This window comes from Dermochelys coriacea, chromosome 17 (genome assembly GCF_009764565.3).
Source record: "Dermochelys coriacea isolate rDerCor1 chromosome 17, rDerCor1.pri.v4, whole genome shotgun sequence".
Taxonomy (NCBI): Eukaryota; Metazoa; Chordata; order Testudines; family Dermochelyidae; genus Dermochelys; species Dermochelys coriacea.
The window spans coordinates 859,195-881,762 of record NC_050084.1 but is presented as its reverse complement, the minus strand read 5'-3'; the positions used below and the strand labels follow the sequence as shown (position 1 = coordinate 881,762).

The 22,568-nt window shown below is 58.0% G+C and overlaps 2 protein-coding genes across 5 annotated transcripts in view; both read right to left on the bottom strand.

The window, feature by feature from the left end:
- Positions 1-3,455: 3,455 nt before the first annotated feature.
- On the bottom strand, positions 3,456-4,780 carry OVCA2 (OVCA2 serine hydrolase domain containing). Its single transcript, XM_038375768.2, has one exon. The coding sequence runs from the start codon at positions 4,732-4,734 to the stop codon at positions 3,994-3,996; it is 741 nt and encodes a 246-aa protein (XP_038231696.2). The 5' UTR covers positions 4,735-4,780; the 3' UTR covers positions 3,456-3,993.
- A 666-nt stretch (positions 4,781-5,446) lies between these two features.
- DPH1 (diphthamide biosynthesis 1) overlaps positions 5,447-22,568 on the bottom strand; it is a 52,645-nt gene continuing 35,523 nt past the window's right edge. The window contains exons 5-13 of one of the 4 annotated variants that reach the window (XM_043499181.1): positions 22,385-22,539; positions 20,529-20,650; positions 16,568-16,636; positions 14,275-14,431; positions 11,798-11,898; positions 9,908-9,986; positions 8,178-8,312; positions 6,313-6,444; positions 5,447-5,630 (exon numbers count right to left, since the gene is read on the bottom strand). In XM_043499181.1, coding sequence (XP_043355116.1) covers positions 6,340-6,444; positions 8,178-8,312; positions 9,908-9,986; positions 11,798-11,898; positions 14,275-14,431; positions 16,568-16,636; positions 20,529-20,650; positions 22,385-22,539 — 923 coding nt within the window. In that variant the 3' untranslated portion in view covers positions 5,447-5,630; positions 6,313-6,339. Of the gene's footprint in view, positions 5,631-6,312; positions 6,445-7,672; positions 8,087-8,177; positions 8,313-9,907; positions 9,987-11,797; positions 11,899-14,274; positions 14,432-16,567; positions 16,637-20,528; positions 20,651-22,384; positions 22,540-22,568 lie in introns of those variants that run through there. The other 3 variants (XM_043499183.1, XM_043499180.1, XM_043499182.1) reach the window with 3 other exon arrangements.

The following is a 22,568-nucleotide window of genomic DNA, read 5'->3' as shown; positions in this document are numbered from 1 at the left end:
ATGGAGAGGGGTCTTTAATATCAGTTTTGTATTGCTGCCCACAGATGAACATGCAGCAAGGTAATACCTACTTTACATCAGACAGAGAGAGTTCTGAAGTTGTATTGTCTAGTTAGTTAAAGGGAGCAGGGAGCCAGGACTCTAGGGTTCCATTTTCAATTCTGCTATGACTCACTGTATGTCCCTGGGCAAGTCACTTCCCTCTTCTAGGCTGCCGTTAGTGACACTGACCTTTTGTAAAGCATTGTGTTATGCTCACATAAAGGGCCAGGTCTGTAAAGGTGTTCAGGCAGCTGCAGATAGGCACTTTTGAAAAACCTGTGTGGTACCTAACTCAATGGGAGTTGTAGTGCTTTAAAAAATCCTACTAGGTGCTTAATTGCATCTTCATATGCCCAAATACCTTTACAAACCAGCCCGATTTATATTTTTGAAGGGAAGCAGGTACCAGAGACCTAAGAGGCATATACAGATCCTTACCACACACAACTTTGGTTCAGTTCTGTTCAGGGTACAAGTGAAAGTTGGTTTGGTGCTTTCTTCCTGGTCCCCCTTGCTCCACCCTGACAAGAGCTGTAGGGTAAGGGGCTGCAGGTGAGAGTTGATGTGCACTAGCCTGTACTATTTAGCACAGGGCTAAAGATAAAGAGGCATATCAAGCTCTGTTGTGTTTGTCTGGAGAACCCAGTAGAGACAGGAGGCAGTTGCTATACTGCAGCTTGGGGGCAGGAGTTACTCCCTTACTGATTAATCGATAAAAACTGCTGCAGACGCTCGTAGCCAGAGTGTGAAAAATTACATCTTTGAAATACTTGACTCAAACTTGGTTTCTGCAAAGTGCTTGTCCAGCTGCACCCCTTTCATAATTAAGAACAGCTCAGTGGAATGAGCAACACCAAAACAAAGAGCATCTAACTGTTCTCTCTGGACCTGTCTCACTCTGAAATACGGACTACTAAGGAGTTTGAGCCCCCCCTTAGAGCAGAGCTACTTCTACTGTGCATGCAGCACTCCCTACATCCCATCTCAAAAGCCTTTAGAAAGCTGAACCTGACTCGGAAGGAACATGGGGAAGTTGTGGAAGCTTGTCTGCCTGGGGTGGAGAAGGGCAGGTCTCCCTTTCACTGAATCATCTCTGCTGACACCTGGGTGACACCCTCCTATGCAGTGGCTCAACGCTTGCAATACATTCACAGCAGAGTTGTGTGTGCACAAAGCCCACTGCTGGTATAGATTTGACCTGATCTTGAGCTGGGAAAACCAAGGCCCTCTGCTGGCTGAAGCCAGACCTGCCACAGTGTGTCACCATCCTCTATTAGACAGATCCATACCTGCAAATGCTGGTTCTCTCACCTCCCATGCTTGGCTCACCCATAGGATATGTCTTGGTACTACGGAGATAATGGAGAATGACTTTTAGCTCAAGCAATGGTGGAAGTGGTCATCTCACAGTCTGTTCCTTATAGTCACAGGGGTGTGATTTATCCATTTACTACAGTGACTGAACTGTGGCCACCAGTCAGGGTACAAATGCTGAAAACACGTAATGTTGGATACAGTTTTAAATCCTACAATTAGCAAAACTACCAGGAGAGGGCAAAATGCTCCTATCAGCCAGAATCCTGTCACAGTGACCCAAGGCACTTTTGCAATTATCAGGGTGGTAGGCAGATCTATGCTAGACTCTTCCTACCCTCACCTAGATCTACGAGTACATCAGCAGTACTGTGTGGTCTTCAAGGATCATTCCTGGACAACACTATCATCTCCCCCTTACAGCAACAACTGGGATTTCTTCACCTGCCCTACAGCTGCCAAGATACCACCTCTGATACCACAATACTGTCCTGTTAGTACCTAGCACAGGGGTGGGCAAAGTATGGCCCGCAGGCCGGATCCGGCCCCTCAGGGCTTTGGATCCAGCCTGCAAGAAGCGGCTGGCACCATGTCCTTGTGGCCCCTAGTGCGGGGGGCAGAGGGCTCCATGCGCTACACTCACCTCCAGGCACCGACCCCCCGCAGCTCCCATTGGCCAGGAACAGGGAAGCGTGGCCCATAGGAGCTTCAGGGGAGGTACCTGGAGGCATGGCAAGAGCAGTGCATGGAGCCCCCTGCCCACAGGGGCCGCAGTGCCAGCTGCTTCCGGGAGCAGTGCAGGGCCAGGGCAGGCAGGCAGCCTGCCCTCACACTGGTGTGTGCCGCTGCCACCCCAGAGCTGCTCCAGGCAAGTGGCACCAGGCTGGAGCATGAACCCCTCCTGCACCCCAAACCCGAACTCCCTGCCCTAAGCCTCCTGCTGCACCCCACACACCTCCTGCACCCCAACCCCCTGCCCTGAGCCCCCTCATACACTCCACACCCCTCCTCTGCCCCAACCCCTTGCCCTGAGCCTCTTCCTGTACACCACACTCCCTCCCACTCCCAAACACACCCCAACCCCCTGCCCCGGCCATGCATGCAATTTCCACACCCAGATGTGGCCCTCAGGCCAAAAAGTTTGCCCACCCTTGACCTAGCAGAAGGTATGAATCTCATCTGGGAACTGCGGCAGCGTCATCACTGTGAGGCATAACTGTGAAGTTCTCTTTTGTTGAGAGACACAGGTTGTGTTGTTCTGGAAGAGGTGTTTTCAGAGAGAATCCTTTTAACAGAAGCTCTTGACTCAGGCAAGTACCCTTGGTCTCAGATACAGCAGACTCCACTTCAAGAGTGGCTAGTACAACCAGTGTGAGAAGCCCAGCAGAGCCCCCAACCCTCTCCTTCCTCTCCCCTCCCCCCCCCCCCCCGGTCCAGGAAAGGGAACTGTATGTTCCAGTAAAACATCTAAGCCAAAGATCTGGCCTAGGTTTGGCAAGCAGGACTCACAAACTCCAAAGTTCTTCCTTTGAGAAAATGCACTTGATATGGGACAAACTGCAAGGAGTGAAATTAAATCTAGCTCCTCAGGGCTGGATGTGCACCAAGAACTTCTTAGCTAGGAGGGGGAATGTACCAAATGTCTTGGCACCAGCAGAGTGGCAGAATCTTTTCTAGAGCTAGAAAGTAGCAGCTTTGGCACCAAGTTTGGCCAAGTAGCTGGTTTTCTTTGCGGGGACCGCTTTGGGGCATAAAGGCTGTGCAAGACTCCAATGCTCTGCACCAACCCCTCATTCTGTGTCTCAGAGCAGCCAGAGAAGTCTCCATAGAGACCACAAGAAAAACTACATCACAGACTTGTGTGGCCTTTCCATTACAAGGCTCCTCATGCTAGTGCTTTGATGCTCTACAAAATGAGATTGCAGAAAACGGGAAAGATGTAAAGAGCGAAGGCAGGGAGGGTTTAATAGCCTCCTGAGTTATTTATCCAAAGAAATTCTGAATCTGAAGTGAGGAAGCAAATGCCCTGTTCTCAGCCCATCCAGGTGGCAGGAAAACATAGGGACCTTTGGAGCCTGCGCAGACACGTGGACGACAGCTCAACTGGAGTTCCATTTATTATATCCCCAAACATGCATCTCCTGTAACCAAACTCCACCTGTCCTCACATCTTCTGTGCTACAAGACCCATGATAAGAGTTGTAGATTTTTAACACCAGAAATAGTATGATCATTTAATTTGTCCTCCAGCATAACACAAAACATCGAATTTCAACCAGTGATTCCTGCATCAAACCCGTAACTTCAAGGGTATCTTTTATAAAGCCATCTAGTATTGATTTAGATTCCATGTGCCAGAGAATCCGCCACATCCCTAGGTAAAATGGTCCAATGGTTGTTAATGTGTTAAAAATGTGCCTTATTTCTAATGTGCATTTGTCTGGCTTCAGCTTCTAATCACTGGATCTTATTAGAGTTTATCTGCTAGATTAAAGAGCTCTCTGCTCATCAGAAATCTTCTCCCCCAGTAGGTACTGGTGGGCTGATCGCATCCCCTCAAACTTTCTCGTGGGTCACCTAAGTAAACAGAGCTCCTTTAGTCTCCTCCCGCCATACCCAAAGCGGGTCCCTCCTCTTTTATTTCAAAAACTTGGCCAAAAACTCAAGATAGGCTCTCTTCTGGGGTGCAGAGGCAGGAACAAAGTGTCCCCCGGGATGGGTAAGGATTGCCGGATCAACGAAGTGGGCCGCCAGCTCTCTGCTCAGGGCTGGGGGGATGACCCGGTCCGCCTCCCCCAGCACATGGAGCGTGGGCACGGCGATGGGCTCCTGGCAGTAGCTGGGCGGGGCCGCGCGGCTCTCGAAGCCGGCAACCACGATGGCGAACTCGAAGGGGAAACGCGCGTCTCCGCGCTGCTTCCGGGCGCACAGAAGGGCCGCCAGCGCCGCGCCCTGGCTGAAGCCCAGCAGCCCGTCAAAGGGCCCGTGGGCCGCGAAGGCCCCGGCCACCGCTTCCAGGGACTCCTCCAGCCCCGCGCAAGAGGCAGCTTCCTCCCGAGCACCGAGCGTCTCCTCCCGAGGCCTGGGGAGCCACCAGCAGCGGGGATCGGCGTCCTGCGGGGAAAGAGAACAGCGGGCTCCGGGGCCGCCCGGCCCGAGAAGCCCCCAGCCGGGGAGCCGGTTCCCGCCCCGCCCCGCCGCGTTACCGGGCTCGGGCTCGGGCCCCGGGACCGCGTGGGGCGCGCTCACGCTCACCAGCTCCGCGCGGCCCCGCAGCGCTTTGCGCAGCGCCCCGGTCCGCTCGTGGAAGCTGCGCTGGTTCTGGCCGTAGCCATGGAGACCCAGGAGCCGGAGCGGCGGCCGCTTCCGCCCCGACATGGCGGCCACCGGAGCCGGATATCCGGCTTTCACGCAGGAAATTCGGCAGCCCCGCCTGCCGGAAATGCCTCTGCCCCGGGCTCGGGGCGGAACTAGCGTTGCCATGGAGCTGAAGGCGGGTTTTCATTGGCCAGCGGGCGCAGAGAGGCGGAGCCGGGGGGTCCAGCTCGGGCTGCCAGGCTGGGACAGGAGCCCCCAGCACAGCCCCGCCCCGCCCCGCGACACCTGCGCCAGGTCGAGGCCGAGCCTGGATTATTCTCAGGGCCCCCAACTGCACCCCCGGCTGGGGGCCCCGCCCCCGCCCCCGGACCGTGTTGGCGGCGCGCGCTCCGCTCCCCCCCCGGGCTGGTGCACGCCATGGCCCCGCCCGGCCTGTCAGCCCTGGGCAGCGCCCCGCTCCGGGCGCCAGGCAGGGGGAAGAGCCGGGGGGCCGCGGGGCCGGAGGGAGGGGCCAGCAGAGCTGTGCAGAAGCGAGGGGCTGTGGGTTGGTAGAGAGGGGCAGTAACGCAACTTCGAGATCTGGATTCCCAGAGTAATTTTTTTTTTTGAAAACCAGCACGTTTACAGGGCCTGCCCTGTCCCCCTCTCCATCCCTTGCCCCTGCACCATTTATCTCCCTCCGCCCCCCCAGCAATGCCACTGGTGACCGAGCAAAGACAACCAAGCAAAAGAGGCGAGTTAACATGGGCTCTGAGAGAGACACAGGGCTTGCTTCTCTTCTTCTTTATATCAGTGTAATCAGGAGCAACCCGAGGCAGGCACTAGTAATAGCAGGTGAAGGCTGCTATGTGAGTAGACCCAAGGTCCCAGGAGGAGAGTCCATATCTGCCCACATGTGAAAGGCCTCTGGGCCTAGAGGACACTTTATTTCCAAGTTTCAAAGAGGATTTTGTAAACTATGGAAGGTGAAACACAAACTGATAAAGAATCTGTCCCTTCACTGCAACTGGCAAATTGACCAAGGTAACCACAGCGTGCAAGTCAGAGTTCACTGCCATCCCCAGGCTGAGCCTTGATGTCTGTACACGGGGGCTGAGGCACTGAGGGGAATGGAGCAGTGTGTTGGCCTAAAATCCATCTTCCCCAGACAGCAGGGACGTGATGCAATCAGAACCTCAGCGCTGTTCCCAACTTTGTGCTTCTAAACATCCCCAGTTAGTGAGACTATGTCCGAAACCCAGCAGAGTTGAAGGGCCTTTGCGTGCGCCATTTCCACCTCTGTTGTACACACAGGGCATTTCAATGCAAATTAATCATGGTCTGGGCACAGCTGTTCCTCAATGGGGGGATCTCAGTCCAGTGCCCAGGGAACAGTCCCTATCGCAGAAACCACTGCTACAGCTGGTCCTTTCAGGCAGCCTCCATGGAGACACTTCAGACTGAATGGGCCAGATACTGAGAGATGGTTTCCCAGAGCAGTGAGAGAGGGGCCCTGCCACTGCCTACTCTGGGTGCCAGTCAATCAATCTACAGGGCTGTTGAACTGGCCCCTTTCACCAGCTCTGAAGTCAGAGACAGCCATTCCTGAGAGCAAAGCTGGGTGCACTTTTTTCCAGACTGGTAACTGCAGAGCTGTACCTGCCGATATCCCCATGGCTTGGGGGTTCAAGGGTGCTCTGGCTGCAATGGGGCCTTGTCTTGACAGCTGCAGTCGGTGCATTGCTTCCCCACATCAGCATCCACTGGTAGCAAAAGTTCAGACAGCTTCCTCTACGGCCGAGAGAGAGAGACACCATTCAGAAGAGGATCCAGCCCCAGGATTCTGCCAGTCCCATCCTATCACCATGCCTGCTCCCTAGTCCCAGCTGCTGCACTTGAAACACACCTGCCTCACTCCCCTTGAGGCCCCTATTAGGTTATCTTGGTCTCCTTTCCATCCCTTGCAGAAAGCTCAAGTGCTGGAAGTCTGTGTTCCCAGAGTGGATTTATGGGCACACTAAGCCTCCCCTCTCATTTCCTAGGCAGATGACACCAATAAATGCTCCTGCATTGCCCTACAGTGAACAAGTGACAGGCTGTGACACAGCCCTTTGTGCTGCTTCTGCTTATCACACTCCAGACAGGCACTGAGCAGCTGCCACTTGTTACTGAAACAGCTACAATAACTCAGAGGAGCGCCTGCTCCCAGTCCCATATCTCAGCGGGAACAGCCGATACAGATCAGAGAAGACTACTGCTTCTCATAGCCACTCCAGTCCTGCTGGCCCCTTAAATCACTTCCCAGAAAGTCCTCTAGACACCAGCTCCTTGTGCTGGGGTATTGTGACATACCCAGCGAGAACTGGGAGCCCTGGTCTGAGCCTACCCCAGAGAGCATCCAACTCTGCCCCACATGGTGGGGTGCGGGAGCATTGACTAGTGGGGTGAGCTGGCTAAGCAATGACCCCAGAGGACTCTGCCAGGCCTACTCCACCGCAGAGGGAGCTGGCCTCTTGGGAAGCCACAGCAAGGAAATCTGCTAAGCATCCCTGCCACAGCCTCTGACACACAAAGCTGCAGCATGGGGCCAGCATTGGAATGGGCTTCGGATTTGGAGCTTGAGGCTGGAAGTCCTGGGTCCATTTGCCACATGACCTTAGGTGAAAGTCTGTGCCCCTTTCCAGGCCAATGGGGAGGGCAAGGGATGGGGGCAGATCCGGCTACTGAGTGCCGGACCAGTGCCAAGCATTTCATTATCACCAGCCACTGGCTGGAGCCACTGGGTGGTGCTCTCCGCACACGTCGCGTCGCAGTGCAGGCTGAGGGGCGGCTTCTTTCACCAACAGGAAAACCCGAAACCCAGAGAAGCAGGAATTAAACCTGTCCCAAGGGCTGGTGTCTCGTTGCCCAGGGCTCTGGCACTGTCCCCTCCATCCCTAGGGAGTGCTGGGGCACCAGCTGGGGAAGGGAAAGTGCAGGGCCAGGGCCCAGCTCCTTCCTGTTCCGCACACAACAGGTACAGAGAGAGTCCGGAGCTCTGAGCACCTGCACAGTCCTCTGATGCCTTCTGCTGGTCAGGTGCCAGCACCACAGGGTGTTTCTCCTGTGCACAGCCGCAGGCCTCCTGACTTCCTAGGGCAGGGACCGGCAGCCTTTGGTGCGGGGCTCATCAGGGAAAGCCTCTGGCGGTCCGGGCCGGTTTGTTTACCTGCCAAGTCCGCAGGTTCGGCCGATCGTGGCTCTCACTAGCCGCGGTTCACCGCTCCAGGCCAATGGGGGCTGCGGGAAGCGGCGGCCAGCACATCCCTCAGCCCATGGGCCGCATGCCAAAGGCTGCTGATCCCTGGCCTAGGGCGAAAGGGGAGGGGTGAGGCCCAGGAGGAGCCAAGGCCTTGGCTGGGTCAGGTTTGTAGCCATGTTCCCCAGCGTCACCCTAAGAGAAATGGGTCAGGAGGAAGCAGCAGTGAGAACTTGTGTCACCTCAGGGACCCTTCTTCCTTGCAACCCCACTGCAGGTCCCTCACCTGTGCGGGCTGGCTGGCACCCCTCTGGGACTGGTGGCTGGCATGGTTGACTGTCCAGGGCCCCAGGGACTGGCCAGCGTAGAAATCCATGGGGTAAGTCTGCTGCCACTCAATTTCCTTCAGAGCCACAGCAGCCTGTGGGTGCAAAGTCATGTCACCACAACAAAGGACCCAGCATCCTCCACAGGGGAGTCGCATGGAGAAACGACCAGTGTACCAGCCCCTCTCAGCAGGTGCTGGGGGCTCAGACTGCTCCACACATGCACTTTAATGACTTAGTCTAATGGCTAGGAGCATTAAACTCCAATCAGAGTCTGCAGCTTTCTGAGGTGCTTGGTACTAAGAGGGCACTGCTGTGGGGAAGCTTGCAGTGCTGGCGTCCCTGGCTGGGCATTGCTGCGGGGAAGCTCGTAGCACTGGGGCTGCACTGCATATTAAATGATGACAGAGCATTAGGAACAATCCAGGTGCTCGCTTTGATGTGGTGGGGGGAGCAGAGACGACTGGGAGCACACGGAGAACGACCCTGCAGCACTCTGTGTGGTGTGGCGTGCGGCTGTGATTGGCCCTCTCACCCAATGGGACACGCAGACCAGGCAGAGAATTACAAATGTGTCCATCAATCTTCCCTAAAATAAAGTGCTGCTGGCCCCTTAGTCTCTGTCTGTACCGATAGGGGTGGCCTAGTCACAACCAGGCACAAAGTTCCCATGCTGTTATTTGCCTGTGCCTGGCTCCTGGAGCCTGTGTGTGACGAAGTGAGATTGTTCTTAATGTTTCCTCTGAAAATTTTGGGGATGCCTCAGTTTCCCTTTGCAATTCTTAAGTATCTAGGTGGTGGGATAAGGGGGTATGATCGCTGCAGAGCCCTAGAGGGCAGGTGTGTGCAGGGGTCTGGACACAGAGAATGGCCGACACACAGTTTCCTGGCAACGGGGCCTGGGCCCTCCCCCCCTGCAAGGTGAGAGCTAAAGTGTTGGAGAACAAAGGAATCAGGTGCCCTCCTGGCCCGGGAAAGGGACAAAGCCCAGAGGAGGAGGGGCTGGAGAGAGTTTCAGTTTGGGGCTGGCTGGGGACATGGACGGGGTTGTCTGGCTCACTGCCCCCCAAAATGGACCCAGCTGAGGGGTCCTGTTCTCTGCACCTACAAGCTCCGTTCTAGACCATGTCCCTGTCATCTAATAAATCTCTGTTTTACTGGCTGGCTGATAGTCACGTCTGACTGCGAAGTTGGGGGGCAGGACCCTCTGGCTTCCCCAGGACCCCGCCTGGGCGGACTTGCTGGGGGAAGCGCAGGGAGGGGCAGAGGATGCTGAATGCTCCGAGGTCAGACCCAGGAAGGGGGAAGCCGGGTGAAATGTGTGTCCTGCAGACAGGCTGCTCCCAGAGAGGAGACTTCCCCAGAGTCCAGACTGGCTTCGTAGGGAGCAATTCCAGAGCATCGCCCGGGGACTCCGTGACACTCTGCCTTCCTCCCAGCTCACCTGCCATGGGCCAGGCAGCTGGGGGAGGAGCAGGAGGCATTTGGGGAGCTTGGGGCTGGCCGGGGTGGGCTGGAGGTGCAGCTGATCTGTGCTATGGAACAAGTTCAGCCAAGGGAATGTCCATGCTGGGCCCTGAGCCTTGTCCGTCGGGGTCCACCGACTCCTCTCCCTGCAGTGCTGGGCACCGGGGCGAGTCCCTGTCCCACCTCTGACAAGGCGAGACAGAGGGTGCCGGGAGCTTCTTACCTCATAGGGTGTGAGCAGTGGCTTGCTGAAGGCTCCTCCCCAGTCAATGGAGAGCCGGGGACAAGCCACCTGCACCCACCTGGAAGGGAAGCACAGGGGCCACATTACCCATTTAGTTCAGGCCAGAGCTGCAGACAGAGTCTACTCCCTCCCACCAACCCGTTGGGCAGGGGCCTCGCGCAGCAGCAATGGAAGACTTGCTCATATGCTGCCAGGCGATTCCAGGGGCTCGGAACAACGCAGCAGGGATGGGGGTCACCCGTGAGCACTGTTGTTGCTGGCATAGCTTGGTCTCCCCCGGTGAGGGTCCCTCTTAGCTCCCTCAGGCAGGCGAATCCCCAGTGTGTGTGAGGGCATAGGCTGCATTTGCTGGGGAGGGCGCTACATTGTGCCCTGAGTAGCAACAAAGCTGGAGGCTTTGGGGACCTTTAGTGGCTACCTTTACAGCCACCCCACATCTGAGGTGCTGCTGCCAGGGTCAGGAGCTTGGCCATTCAGGGCAGAGGGAGGAAGAGGGGCCTGGCGGACACAAGGGAGCTCTGAAACTACAGAGGCCACAGAGCAAGGGAGATTCACAGGCACCTCTCACTGGGCAGTGGTGCTCATTCCCTGCAGGTCACTAACCCTGGGGGCCCACAGCCAGGAGAAAGGGGGTGACCTGCTTCTGCAGCCATGCCAGGGCCCACTGGAAGGCGAGGGGGGCCTCTGCAGACACTCGCGTGGGAGAGGACGGGACTGGACGGTGCCTGGACAAGTCCTGGAGAATAGCAATGCAGCGAAGATGACCCTGGGGAGGACCGACAAATGCAGAGCCTGCCCCACAGAACGCAGTGGGCAGGTGCTCCAAGACAGGCCATGCTGGGAGCAGGGTGGGTGGCTCCACATGAATATGTCTTGCTGAACTAGGGTGGGGAGGGGCTCATGGCCACAGGAACCCAGATGGCTCTCTCCTTTTACTTCATGGGATCCTGTTTGAGTCCCCTGGGGGTCGCCCCTCTGATCCCCCCAGGCATCTCCAGCTACTGGGGCGGGGGACACACACACACACATGCCAGACCTTACTGGAGCGCATGCTTGGTATCTCGCCACTCCTCAGCACCACGGAGCATCAGTGCTCCAGCACCCTACTGAGATCACTGGGACTCACCCCTGCCCCCAGCTCCCCTCCTGCCCCGTGGCCCACCGGGAGAGACCCCTGTTCCCAGTAAACAAGAGACTGGATGTAAATTAAGCCCATTCCCAGTCCCTGAGGGCCCCACGGCAGGGAGGAGCCCAACACATCGCAGAGTGCGCCTGCCTCTAAGCTCCCACAGAGAGATGTGCCAACATGCCACTGGCACAGAGAGTGCCTCAGGAGGCCACAGGGCCCTCGTATGAGACCACCATGCCCAGCCACAATGTGCAGAGGGGCAGCGCCAGGCTGGGGTTAAGACTGGCACAGGGGGTCTGCCTAGCTAGACAGGGGGAATACTCCCATGGACTGGACGGGGGAATACTCTGGACATCTGGCACACGTGAAGGATGGTGCCTCCTACATGTGTGCACCTGCACGAGGACTCCGGCCTGGGCCCCTGCGGGCCACACACGCGCTCCGGCCTGGGCCCGCCTCCCACCGTGCAGAGGGCCAGACTGGGACCTGCCTTGGGAAGAGCAGTTTCAGGGTTATTCTTCTTCTCCCACAGCAGAGGAGACAGGCCAGAGCTCAGGTCTGAGGAGGAGTCACCCGCACCAGAGAGCAGGGTCCAGCAGGGAGGGGAGCAAGCGATCCCCTGGGACAGCGCAGGAGCAGGGGATGTGATGGAGGCTGTGGGAGGAGGCCAGCTGAGAGGATCCAGAGGGCCCGGGGGAACGATGCAGAGGGGACAGGTCAGACCCAGGGCCCACACTCACGCGTCCACATTGGGGAACAGCTGCAGCTTGCTAGGGAAGATTTCCGAGAGCAGCACCCTGACGAACGGGAGGCCCAGGGCTTGGAGCCGCGCCTCCAGGTGCTGTGGGGAACGAGACATAGGGAGTGTTAGAAGAGCCCCAACTCGGCCCAGTGTGTTCGGAGCTCAGGAGGCCCCGTGCGGCAATGCTCATCAGGTAGGTGGGGAACATGGGCGATCCAACTTCTGCTGCCCCTGACAGGAATAGGTATGCTAGGCAAGGCCCTGCCAGAGCAAAGGGGTGCCCAGTACAACAGGGAAGGCCCTCGGGAGCATGGGGGCCTGACCCCTGGGATGGGAGGGGGTGGGGTAGTCGATACCATAAAGCTCTGGAAGCCCCCAGTCCCTCCAGAGATCACTGCTGCAGCAGGGAGCTACTGGGGGATGGGACAGGGCCCATTAGACAGGAGGCTGGAGTGGTCTCACCTGAGCCCTATCTGGAGCCCCAGAGAGGGGGCTTCTCTCTGCCCAGCACAGGAGCAAGACAAGCTGCCTCTCCCGGGGCTCTTTCCCAGAACCCACCCATTCTCTGGCCTCTCTGCAGGACTGTCAGTTCCTAGGAACAGCCCCCATACAGCACATGGGGGACACAGCTGCAGCAGAACAGCTGGAGCCCAGACCCCATCAGCCCCAAACAGCAGCTTCACTCAGCTCCACCCTCAATGCTTGCAGCGGAGCCTAATGAAGTAATTACTGTACAATGACAACAATCTGTTCTCATTAGCAGCAGCCTTCTCCTCCGCTGCCTGCAGCAGGCTCCCCTCCATCCCATCCCAGCCCAGCCATCACTGATCATTCTGCAGCTCCCAAGATGCCTCTGTCCTGCCTCCTGCCTTCTGGCTGTCATGGCCCTTTGCCACAGCAGCCAGGGAGAAGCCGCTGGCAGCATCATCCTCTGTCTTGACCTGTGAGAGCTCAAGCTCAAGCTCCTGCAGGCCCCAGGTCTGCTCTTCCTGGCATCCTCAGCTGAAAGGCTCAGCAAAGCCTGCAGCTGCTCTGGCTGCATTGGCCCAACAGGGAGCAGCTACAAGCCAGCGCCAAGGGAGCAGGCCGAGAGCTGAGCCGGGCATGGGGCTGTACACACTTCCCATCCCCAGCACTGCCAGTGCCCTGTCCCCTGACCCAGAGCACCCCCCATGCCAGCCCTGGGCCCTCCCTGACCCAAAGCACCCCCCATGCCAGCCCTGGGCCCTCCCTGACCCAGAGCACCCCCCATGTCAGGCCCTGCCCTCTGACTCAGAGCAACCCCTGGCTCCCCCAGTTACTTCAGCACTGCCCCCTACCAAGCTGCCCCTGCAGTGCTGATGCACCTCCCCTCTGACCCCAGAACCCCTGGCTAGTCTAGCCCTGCAGCTCCCCCACTGCCCCGCTGGCCCAAGAGCAGCCTGCTTCTTGTGCCAAGCTGGGGGGCGGTTTTGTGCCTTGGACTCGAGTGAACCCCCCACTTGTCTCCCGTGTGATGGAAGCGCTGGGGGGAGCGGCGCTCTGGGCGTGACCCCAGGCTGCATGGGGAGATGGGGGGGCACCCAGGGACGCAGCAGGTGCCTCTCTCCCATCACGTCACTGCAGCTGTAGCCAGCTGTGGAGCAGCTACGTGCTGTCCCGGGCGTCCTGGGACGCGTCGGGCAGGGGCCAGGGGGACATGGATAAGGCCAAGCCGGGGCAGCAGCGGCAGGACAAAGGAGAGGGCAGGAGATGGGAGTCCTAGGCTCAGGGAGCTGCTGCCAGGCCTTGAACTCAGCAAGGATGCGGCACTGCAGAGCCCCAGCCCCGCCTGGCCCTTGGCACTGGGCCAGGACAGGGGAAGCAAAACCAATCCCAAGTTCACATCACTAAACTAAAAATAGCTGAGAATTAATTGCTGTGCGGCCAGCGTGGGCTCGCGGGGCCGGCTCTCTACTGCGAGGGGCCCGTTTAATGAGGCCTCGGCACTGGCTCCCTCTCATCTCCTGCTAATTGTCCTGCCAGCTCTGCTCCCAAGCTGAAGAAATCCTGGTCGATGCGATCAATGGGTATGAGCCAGGGCCACAAGGCCAGTCACTGGCCAGGTGAGATCCCCTCCTTGCCCCACTGCACAGTGAGGCCAGGGGGATGATAGGCAGCCACTCATCCATGCAGCCAGCCACAAGGGAGGCACACCCAGGCAAGTGCCAGGGCAGCAGCAGGCTCAGGGGAGGGGGGGAAGTACTGCAGACCTCAACAAGTGGTCCTGAGTGGGACAGAGGTGGCTCCTGGACAGCAGGGAAAAGGGGACAGCTGTGGGTTCCAGAAGGGGTGATGGATTCAGAGAAAAAGCCAGTTTCTCTTTCCCTGTTCCTGGGGCGCAGCGAAGCGTGCTTAATCGAGCCCTTCGGAGGATCTGCCTCCACAGAGCAGGGCTGGGGGAAGCCTGATCCCCAGGCCAAGCTGGCTGTGGGACAGGCACATCTCTAGAGGTACCTGCAGGATAGAGTTGGAGCCCTGGCGCCCCAGGGTCCCGAGAATGAGTCCCCAGCTCCGGGCGTGGGCAGCGGTGCAGATGGCCTCCTGCCGGGCATGCTGCATGCGCTCATGGGCGTAGTGCTCCATGGAGAAGACTTTGCTGTAGGGGTCGTACCTGCGCAGAAGACACAGAGTGAGAGCAGGCACGGCTGGCAGTGCCCAGTAGTTCAGATCCTGGGGGGGATCGGGACCGCCAGGGCGCTGCATTCACAGCTGCCCATAACTGACACAACATTCTGGGTGGGATCTCTCTGCAGGGAGGGGGGCTGAGCCCCTGTTCTGGCAGGGAGGGGCCTGGACACAAGCACAGGTTCTCTCGCTGCTCTGAGATGAGAGCTCTCTGCAGGCAGCCCAAACCACAGCCATTCCTGTCAGTCACAGGTCACTGGGCTCCCCTCTGACCGCATGCTGGGAGGAGAGGGGTACCGGCTAACTGTCCCTCCTCCACACCCCATGGGGGGCAGCACAGACCCACAGCCCTGCCAAACCCCCTCTCCCCTCCAGCAGCACTGACGGCTCTCCTATGACTCGGCTCCCGGCCTGAGAAGCCAGGTGGGGCAAGGCCAGGGCTCTTTGCTCTCCTGGCGCCACCTGCTTGAGTTGACAGGACTCCTGGAGGTGCCACAACATCGTGTCCCCCGCCCTGCGGCAGCCACCTCAGGCCAGCCTCTCCCTGCCAGGTGAGGACCGTCTGGGGACGGTGCCCTCTGGCCTGGCCCAGATACAGGAGCCTGCCTGGACAGTTCATTAGACCCAGCAGGCCCTGTGGTGTAAGACTGAGCCTTTCCTACCACCTGCATTAGAGGGGGAATGAGCCCACACACTGTGGGAATGGGAATGAGAACGTTCCCAGCCAGCAGCCCCGTGGCGCTCTGGCCCAGCTCCCAGTGCAGGGCAGAGGAGGGCATGTGTGAACAGAGATCCGGCTCCTCTTTGCTCAACCCCTGCTTCAGCCCGGCCAAAGGCTGCCATGCACGCAGGCCAGGCCACTCGCTCTCCTCCTGCTCTGTCATTCTTCCCCCTCATCAATCATGAAGAAATCTTTGATTTGTTGCTTTGTTTGACGAAGAGAATTTTAATCAAATCCCACTTGGGCTGCAACAGCTTCCCCAGCCCCATAAACCTGACGTGCATCTCCCGTTAGTAACAAACGACCTACTAAGAAATTCAGATTTCACAAAATGGGCCCGCCTTTCGCTCCTGATATTTCATCTGCTTTCAGCAGCCTCATCATCACATTTTATGGTCTCAGCCTGCAGCAACCGAGGAGTTTAATGGCTGCACCTCAAAGAGCTTTCACAGGTACTTGTCAAAATGTTTATATTCAGCCTGAGTAAATGGCTGGTGTTCATCTCAACAAGCCCAGCTCCCCTCTGCACCTCTCCCTCAGCCCTGGAGCTGCTTGTGCTTGCTCCCTGTTTGACGTCTCCTCTGCCAGCGAAGTCCGCCTGAGTGCCCAACACCCTGAAGGAAGCCAGCCTGTGCTGCTTGGACCTGGAGGGTGAAGGCCCGGGGCCTGGTTCCGCTCCATGAGCAACAGCTGACTGAGGCCCTGTCTGCCTGTCCAGCGCAGCAGTGGCACGGCTGTACCGGTACAGCTGGGCCCCTGCAGCGCGTCTGGTGAAGACGCTCTATGCCAACAGGAGAGCTGTCCCACTGGTGTCATAAAAGCACCCCCGCAAGCAGCAGAAGCTGTGCTGGCGGGAGCTCTCTGTGCACACAAGCACTCGTGTCAGTGTAATGTATGTTGCTCGGTGGGGGTTATACGACCTAACCTGTAGTGGAGACAGAGCCTGAGAGACCCATGAACAGGTTGCTCTTGATAGCAAGTTCTGGCCCCACTGCCTCTCTCCTCACCCAGCCACACTGCACCATGGGCCAGTGGTGGTTTGCAGAGAGCTGGCTGCTGGCTTCCCCACCTCCGCTCTGGCAACAAATTGTATTACAAAGCTAAAAAACTGTTAGACACTCCCCAGCATCCCTGCCACGGGCTCCCGGGGGGGGAGGGGGGTCGCCAGGCAAAAGCCAGTGGGAAGGGAGCCGGATCTGAGTGACAACCAGGGGAAGGAGAGACGGGATGCCCAGCTAGAAATGGGAGGGGAGCTGGGTCTGAGCTATGTGTGTCTGACTATGCCCATGGCAGGAAATCCCATATCCCCTCCCCAGCAACGCCCGCAGTGCGGCTCAACCCTACAGTGTGAATGCTGGTGACCCGTCCCCTCCACCCCTGCAGCCTGGCTGGCTCCAGTACCTGTAGGCGGGAACTCTGGGGTTGGCAATCATGACAGATTCCAGGTGGAAGCGCCCATCCCCCAGGTACCTGTAACCGGGAGAGAAAAGCTCAGGGCGGCTGCTCAGGAGCCAGCTGACTCCAGAGTTTGGTTCAGCCGCGGTCTGACTGCCCGGTGGCTGCTGCTGCTGCATCTGAGCGCTGGGTACAGGAGCCCACGCCGGCCCCTGCTGCACACAACAGGCATAGAGCAGGTGAAGCAACCGACTCAGGGCTGGGTTCAAGCAGCCCGGCACTCTGGGACTTGCAAACAAAGCCTGTGAGGCCACATGGGGACCCGTCGGCGCCAGTGGGCAGGGGAGAACCAGCCCACGCTGGCATCAGTCAGAGAAACTTCTCTCCACGCACGCAGCTGGCTCCTCCCTGGTGCGCATCACAGTAGGGCAGGCCACCCTCCTTTTGGCTGACTTATAAGTGGAGCTCATACAGCCCCCGGAGTGAGCAGGATGAGGAGCGTCGTGGGCCTTTACAGGGTGAGCGCACTTGGCTGCTACCTCCTTTGCCTTAACAGCCTCACCTGCAGACCGTGAAAGACCAGAGGACGTGGCTCTGGGAGCCTGCATGGGGGACGAGCTCTGGGGTCCCCGAGTTAAGGTCGGGGCTTTGCACTTGCTTCCACTGGTGGGGAATGGTTTGCTGTGACTGTGCCAGGCCTCTCCATGTGTAACACACCCACCTGCACAGCAATGGGGCTGGCCCTCATCACAACTCCTGGCCCAGCCCATAGCTAGATTCCAGGGGCCAGGCCAGCAGAGCTGCGGTGCTTTAACCCCGGAGTGTAAACACAGCCTAAACCAATGGCGGGGGTTTTCCGTCGCTCTAGGAACACCACCTTTCTGAGCACTGGCAGCCAGCTCAATGGAAGCGTCCACTCTGGGGCTTAGGTGCTCGGGGTGTGGATTCTTCACAGCCCTGAGTGACGTAGCTATGTTGACCTACATTTTAATTATAGACCAGGTCTCCAGAGCGAACAGAACCCAGCCATGTTAAGCTGTCCCCCCTTGTACACCCAGCGGCTGGCACCTGGGCACAAGTGAGACTGCAGCCCTGGGCACTGAACCATCTCCTGGGTACCACAGGTAGGGAAATGAGTCAGGAGCGTATTTTAAACAACCCAATTTCCATTCTCACCACTCCACCTGGGGATCTCCCCCCCCCGCCAGCACATGCCGCACCTGCTGCCTGGGTGAGCGCCCCCTGCTGGAGCCAGGAGAGGCATCCATTCTCCACCCAAAAATGGATTCCTGCTGCTGGACCGGAGCAGAGAGGGTGAGTCAATGTGCACCTCCAAGTTGCTCAATAGCAGTGTCTGCTTAGAGACATTTCTGCTTCCATTTCTAATCAGATTTCAAGTCAGCAATTACATTTCAAAGCCTTTCATTCAGCTGCCCTAATGGAGTGAGGGCCTGGAAAATGAATTCAGACGTAAAACTTGACTAGATTTTGCCCTTAATTGGAGAATGACATTTCGGAAGATCAAAGCTAATTTGTCTGCAAAAGTTAGCCCCAGAGAGGGGGCTCAGTAAGAAAATAACAACTCAGAAAGGAGCCTGTGGAGTCGTGCAGGAACAGCAGCCAGTGCCACAGCTGGGACTCACCTGCAGCAGCTGGACACCCACATCAGCAATGGAACAAGAGCCCACAAGCTGCACCCACTGGAGTTTCTCTCATCACTAGGAGAGGGCAGGGCCAGAGAAAGGAGTTGGTCTTGAAAGGCCCCTGTCTACATGAACATGGCATGGAGCCTGAATCCCCCTCCCCGAGAGGGTTGGGAGGGTGGGAAATTGGAAGGAAACACATTTAATATTGATCGAAGGAAACCCATGATTGACCTGTGGAACTCACTGCCACAAGACATGATTGGGAGCAGGAGCTCAGCAGGACTGCAGTAGGAATCAGGTATTTACATGGCTAGTTTCTTTAGGCAGAATGAGGATTTACTGGACAGCTCCAAACCCTTGAGCCAGGGCCTGAGATGCCCACTGGCTGAGGAGGCGTGGGGGACACCCCCTTATGCAGTGTGCCCCAGACTTTCCAAGGTCAAGCCCTCTTCAGGAAATGAAGCCAATTGCGTGTGTCCTCCCCATACCATGTGGCCATGCCACTCTTCAGCTGTCCCCTGGGGGGACGGTTCTTGTTGCCTCCTTGGGAGTCGGTGACTGGGCTAAAGGAAGCCCCTCTGGGCGGCACTTGCCATACTTGTGTGCCTCTCACCATGCTGTGTCTACAGCACCCACCAGAGCAGCCCCTGCTGTGCCACCCTGTACCCAATGTACCCAGTGCCGTGCCAGCCCGGAGTTAGGGCAGCTGCAACACAGCGAGCCGGAGGGGCCCATCACTCAGTCACAGGAGATCTGGAGAAAACATCTAATGGCTCTGTGCCGGCTTTGTGGCGTTAGATCCAAGCACAGGCATCAGGCGCTCCCGAGGCTCTGGGGAGAGAGCAGCCCAACAGAGCGGAGCCTGGAGCCTAGGCCAGGCCGGGCAGGAGGAAGGGAGGCTGGGGCCTGCCAGAGGTGAACTTGAATGGGGAAGAGCAGCAGGTCCAGCTTGGGCTCCTGCCAGAGAGCAGTGTGGAATGACGGGGTGTGTGTGCGGGGTCCTCCCATCCCCACACACCTGCGCTGTCAGCAGGATCCCATGCACCGTGCACTGAAGGGCCAGCATCCCCCAGTGGGCTGGGGTGAGACACACCAAGCTGGCCTCCAGGAACATGTCCTCTGTTACATCCCAAGAGTCACCCTCCTCCCAGCACAATGGGCCAACGACCCTGACTCAGGCCGTTCAAATCACTGGGCATGCTAACCCAAGCGGGTGGGTATCACCCCATCCCACTTCAAGCTCCCAAGCGGGCTCAAGGGGCAGCGTGAGCTGTGGGTCACTTGCCCCGCACACGGGCCGCCCCCGAGGGCACGGCCAGCACAGCTCTGCCTGGGCTCCCCCTGGGTGGGGTTGTTTGTTTATTTATTCTGCAGCTCACCGTATTCACAGTACATTAAGCATTTCCATTACCTAAAATAATTAGGTGATAGGAAGCGAAGTGCTCCCTCTAATTTGCTGTCCTTAAATAAAATTAATGGTGCTGTGATGTTGGGGCCCGGCCATTTGTCTTCTCCAATTATCTGCTCGCCTTTCCATCTATTATTTAGTCTGATCTACGACTCAATTATTCCTTCTGCGCTACAAGCACAAGCCACTCTGTGCAGAGCCTGACAGGTAGGTCCTGTCTCCCCCAGGTCTGGAGCACAGGGACCCACCTCTGCCAGATTCCACCCCCGCACCCTGGAGCGCAGGAAATCCCAGGCTCCGCTGAGGTTTCTGTAGCTCCCTCGACAGGCATGGGACTGTACAAATGGGGGAAGAGGCCTGCTCTATACATAGGTTTTGTATTGCCTGAACTAGAGGACCTAAAACCGCCCATCGTTCAAGTGTTGCTCAGCCCTTAGCTATTCGCAGCCCGCAGAGGGCAGAGCTAAGCAGAGAGCTGGGCTGAAGGCAGAGGTGCAAAGGGGCGGTGACAGGCAAAAGGACAGAAAGGCAGAGGACATGATCCAGAGCATAGGGAAGCCAGGGCCCTCAGGGCAGATCCCTATTTCCAGGAGCTCTGGACTGTGCTCCACAGCTGAGCGAGACCCTCTCAATGAGCCAGGCTGTGGCATCTCGTGGGCAGAATGGGTGGCACAGCCCAAAGTACAGCAGAGTCCCTCCTCCCTGCAGAGAGCTGCGGGACTTGAGTAGCCAGGAGCTCCCCCCACAGCCAGTGCCCTGCCCCACTCCCCACAGCACCCCCTGCTGGGAGAGGCCAGGGCTGCTGTAGCCAGGAGCTCTCCCCACAGCCCCCTGCTGAAGGAGACCAGAGCAATATAAACAGAAAGGGGAAGTGTTTGCGATGAAGGAGTGCTATATAATCCCTGGTACTTACACAATGGCGTCTGTGTCCGGCCCCAGCCGGGGAGACGTGCAGCCCAGGATCTCGCCTGGCGAGAGCGGCTTGCACTGCGGGATGCTGACCTTGTACTCGGAGCGCAGGACCTGGGATGCTGCCTGTGGGGAAGAGGCAAGGGATCAGAGAGCAAACGTGGAGGACAGGGCTTCAGGGTGGGCTGGGCTGAGAACAAACTGCCCCAGAGGCCGAGGGAGGTGGAGAGGGATGGGGCGGCAGAGAGGTCTGTGCTTGGAATACAGCCCCTGACTGACTGCACAGGGCAGCACAGGGCGTTCCCAGGCCATCTCATCACACCTCCGCCCTCAGACTCTGTGTCCCTGGCCCCAGCGCCGGGGCCCGGGCCAGCCCCCAACAGCAGGCTCCCCCAGCCCAGGGCAAAGGAGAGGGCAGCGCATTCTGAGTGGATCCAGGGTACAGCTGAGGGGCCCTGGGATGGAGGGTGGGGTGTGTGGCGGAGGCGAGCTCTCCTCCAGGCAGGGCAGTGGCCGGCCAGAGCAGCGAGAACTCGCCTGGCCGAGTGAACTGGCACTGCCTCGGTGAGGGAACCTGAGGCAGACGCTGGGAGCCACTAGCAGACGCATCAATTAAAATACAAGAGAAAATGTTTAATGCTTCAATGACCCCATGTTTAGACAGACACGGCTCAAGAGGCTCATTCATCTCTCCCGTCCTGCTGAGCCGGCCGTTCACCAGGAGCAGCTAATCCACAACCAGACCTGCCAGCGCCTGCTGGAACTTCCCCTGCCACTACCAGCGTGGCAGCAAAATGCCAAGTGCTCTGCTGCCTGCCCTGACATTTACAGGGCCGGCTCCTCGGGATGGGGGGCATGGTCATGAAACATTGATCAGAGTTCTTACAGAGCACTTGATCAACATTATGGCAGGAGAATATTATTGCAGCTACTCATTAGAGGGGAACCGGCGGCTCTGAGCAATCGCCGAGGCTGGAAAGAGAGATACCACTAAACACACAGTTGTGCACCCTACACACACACCCCTGACAGGTGTGCACCCTGCCCAGCACCCACCCCACACCAACACACACACACAGAGGTGTGCACCCTGCCCAGCACCTCGTGTCCCCTCACCCACAGAGGTGTACACCCTGCCCAGCGCACCCCCCCCATAGAGAGGTGTGCACCCTACCCAGCACATAGATGTGTACACCCTGCCCCGCCACATGCAGCGTTGTGCTCCACAGCTCAGACCGGAGGGGACTGCAGCCCAGCAGGGAGGGAGGGCCGGCTCTCTGCACACCCTGCAGTTTTAGGGCCTTTCAGGGTAAAATGGTTTGCAAAGAGCAAGTTCTTCCCCCTCCCCTCCCTTCATCCCAGTGCCGAGCCCATGAGCCCCAGCCTCAGCACAGGAGCCCCCACCCCCTGACCTGCAGAACCCCAGCATGGAGGCCCCCACAACTGCCTGATTTCCAGGCTGAACATGGATCTTGATACAAATGCAACTGCCAAGGAGAGAAGCGTGCGAGTGAGCTGTTGATTGCGGGATGTTCACCATCCCTGCTGTGCTCCTTATAAACCCACTCGGTCCCATTAGCTCTGGGAGCCCAGGATTTGCAGGTACCAGGCGGTGCGCCAATATTTTCTGGCATGGCTCCCTGAAGAGGACCCAGCATTGGAGCAGGGTGACCCGGAAGCCACCAGGCGCTGGCTCCGGGAAGTTGTTGCTTATCTGCATTCACAGGCACTGGGAGGCAGCTGCTTGCGGGGAATAAAAGAGCCCCCAGCCGGCAAGGCGGCAAGGGGCTGGGGCTCCCATGCTTTTAGTGGTGTGAGGCCCAAGGCCCAAGAGCCAGCCCGGCCCCACGGCCATCTCACCTGCAAAGCGGAGACAAACTGGATGGTGCTGACAAGAGCCAGGCAGGCGCCCTTGGGGAAGTTGAAGTGGATGGTCTCCATGAAGTGGGACGTGTCGATCTTGATATCCACAAACACATAGAGCATCTTTACCCCCTGCGTGGCGTCAATGGGAACTAGGGCCAAGGAGAGAGAGGTGTGAGGT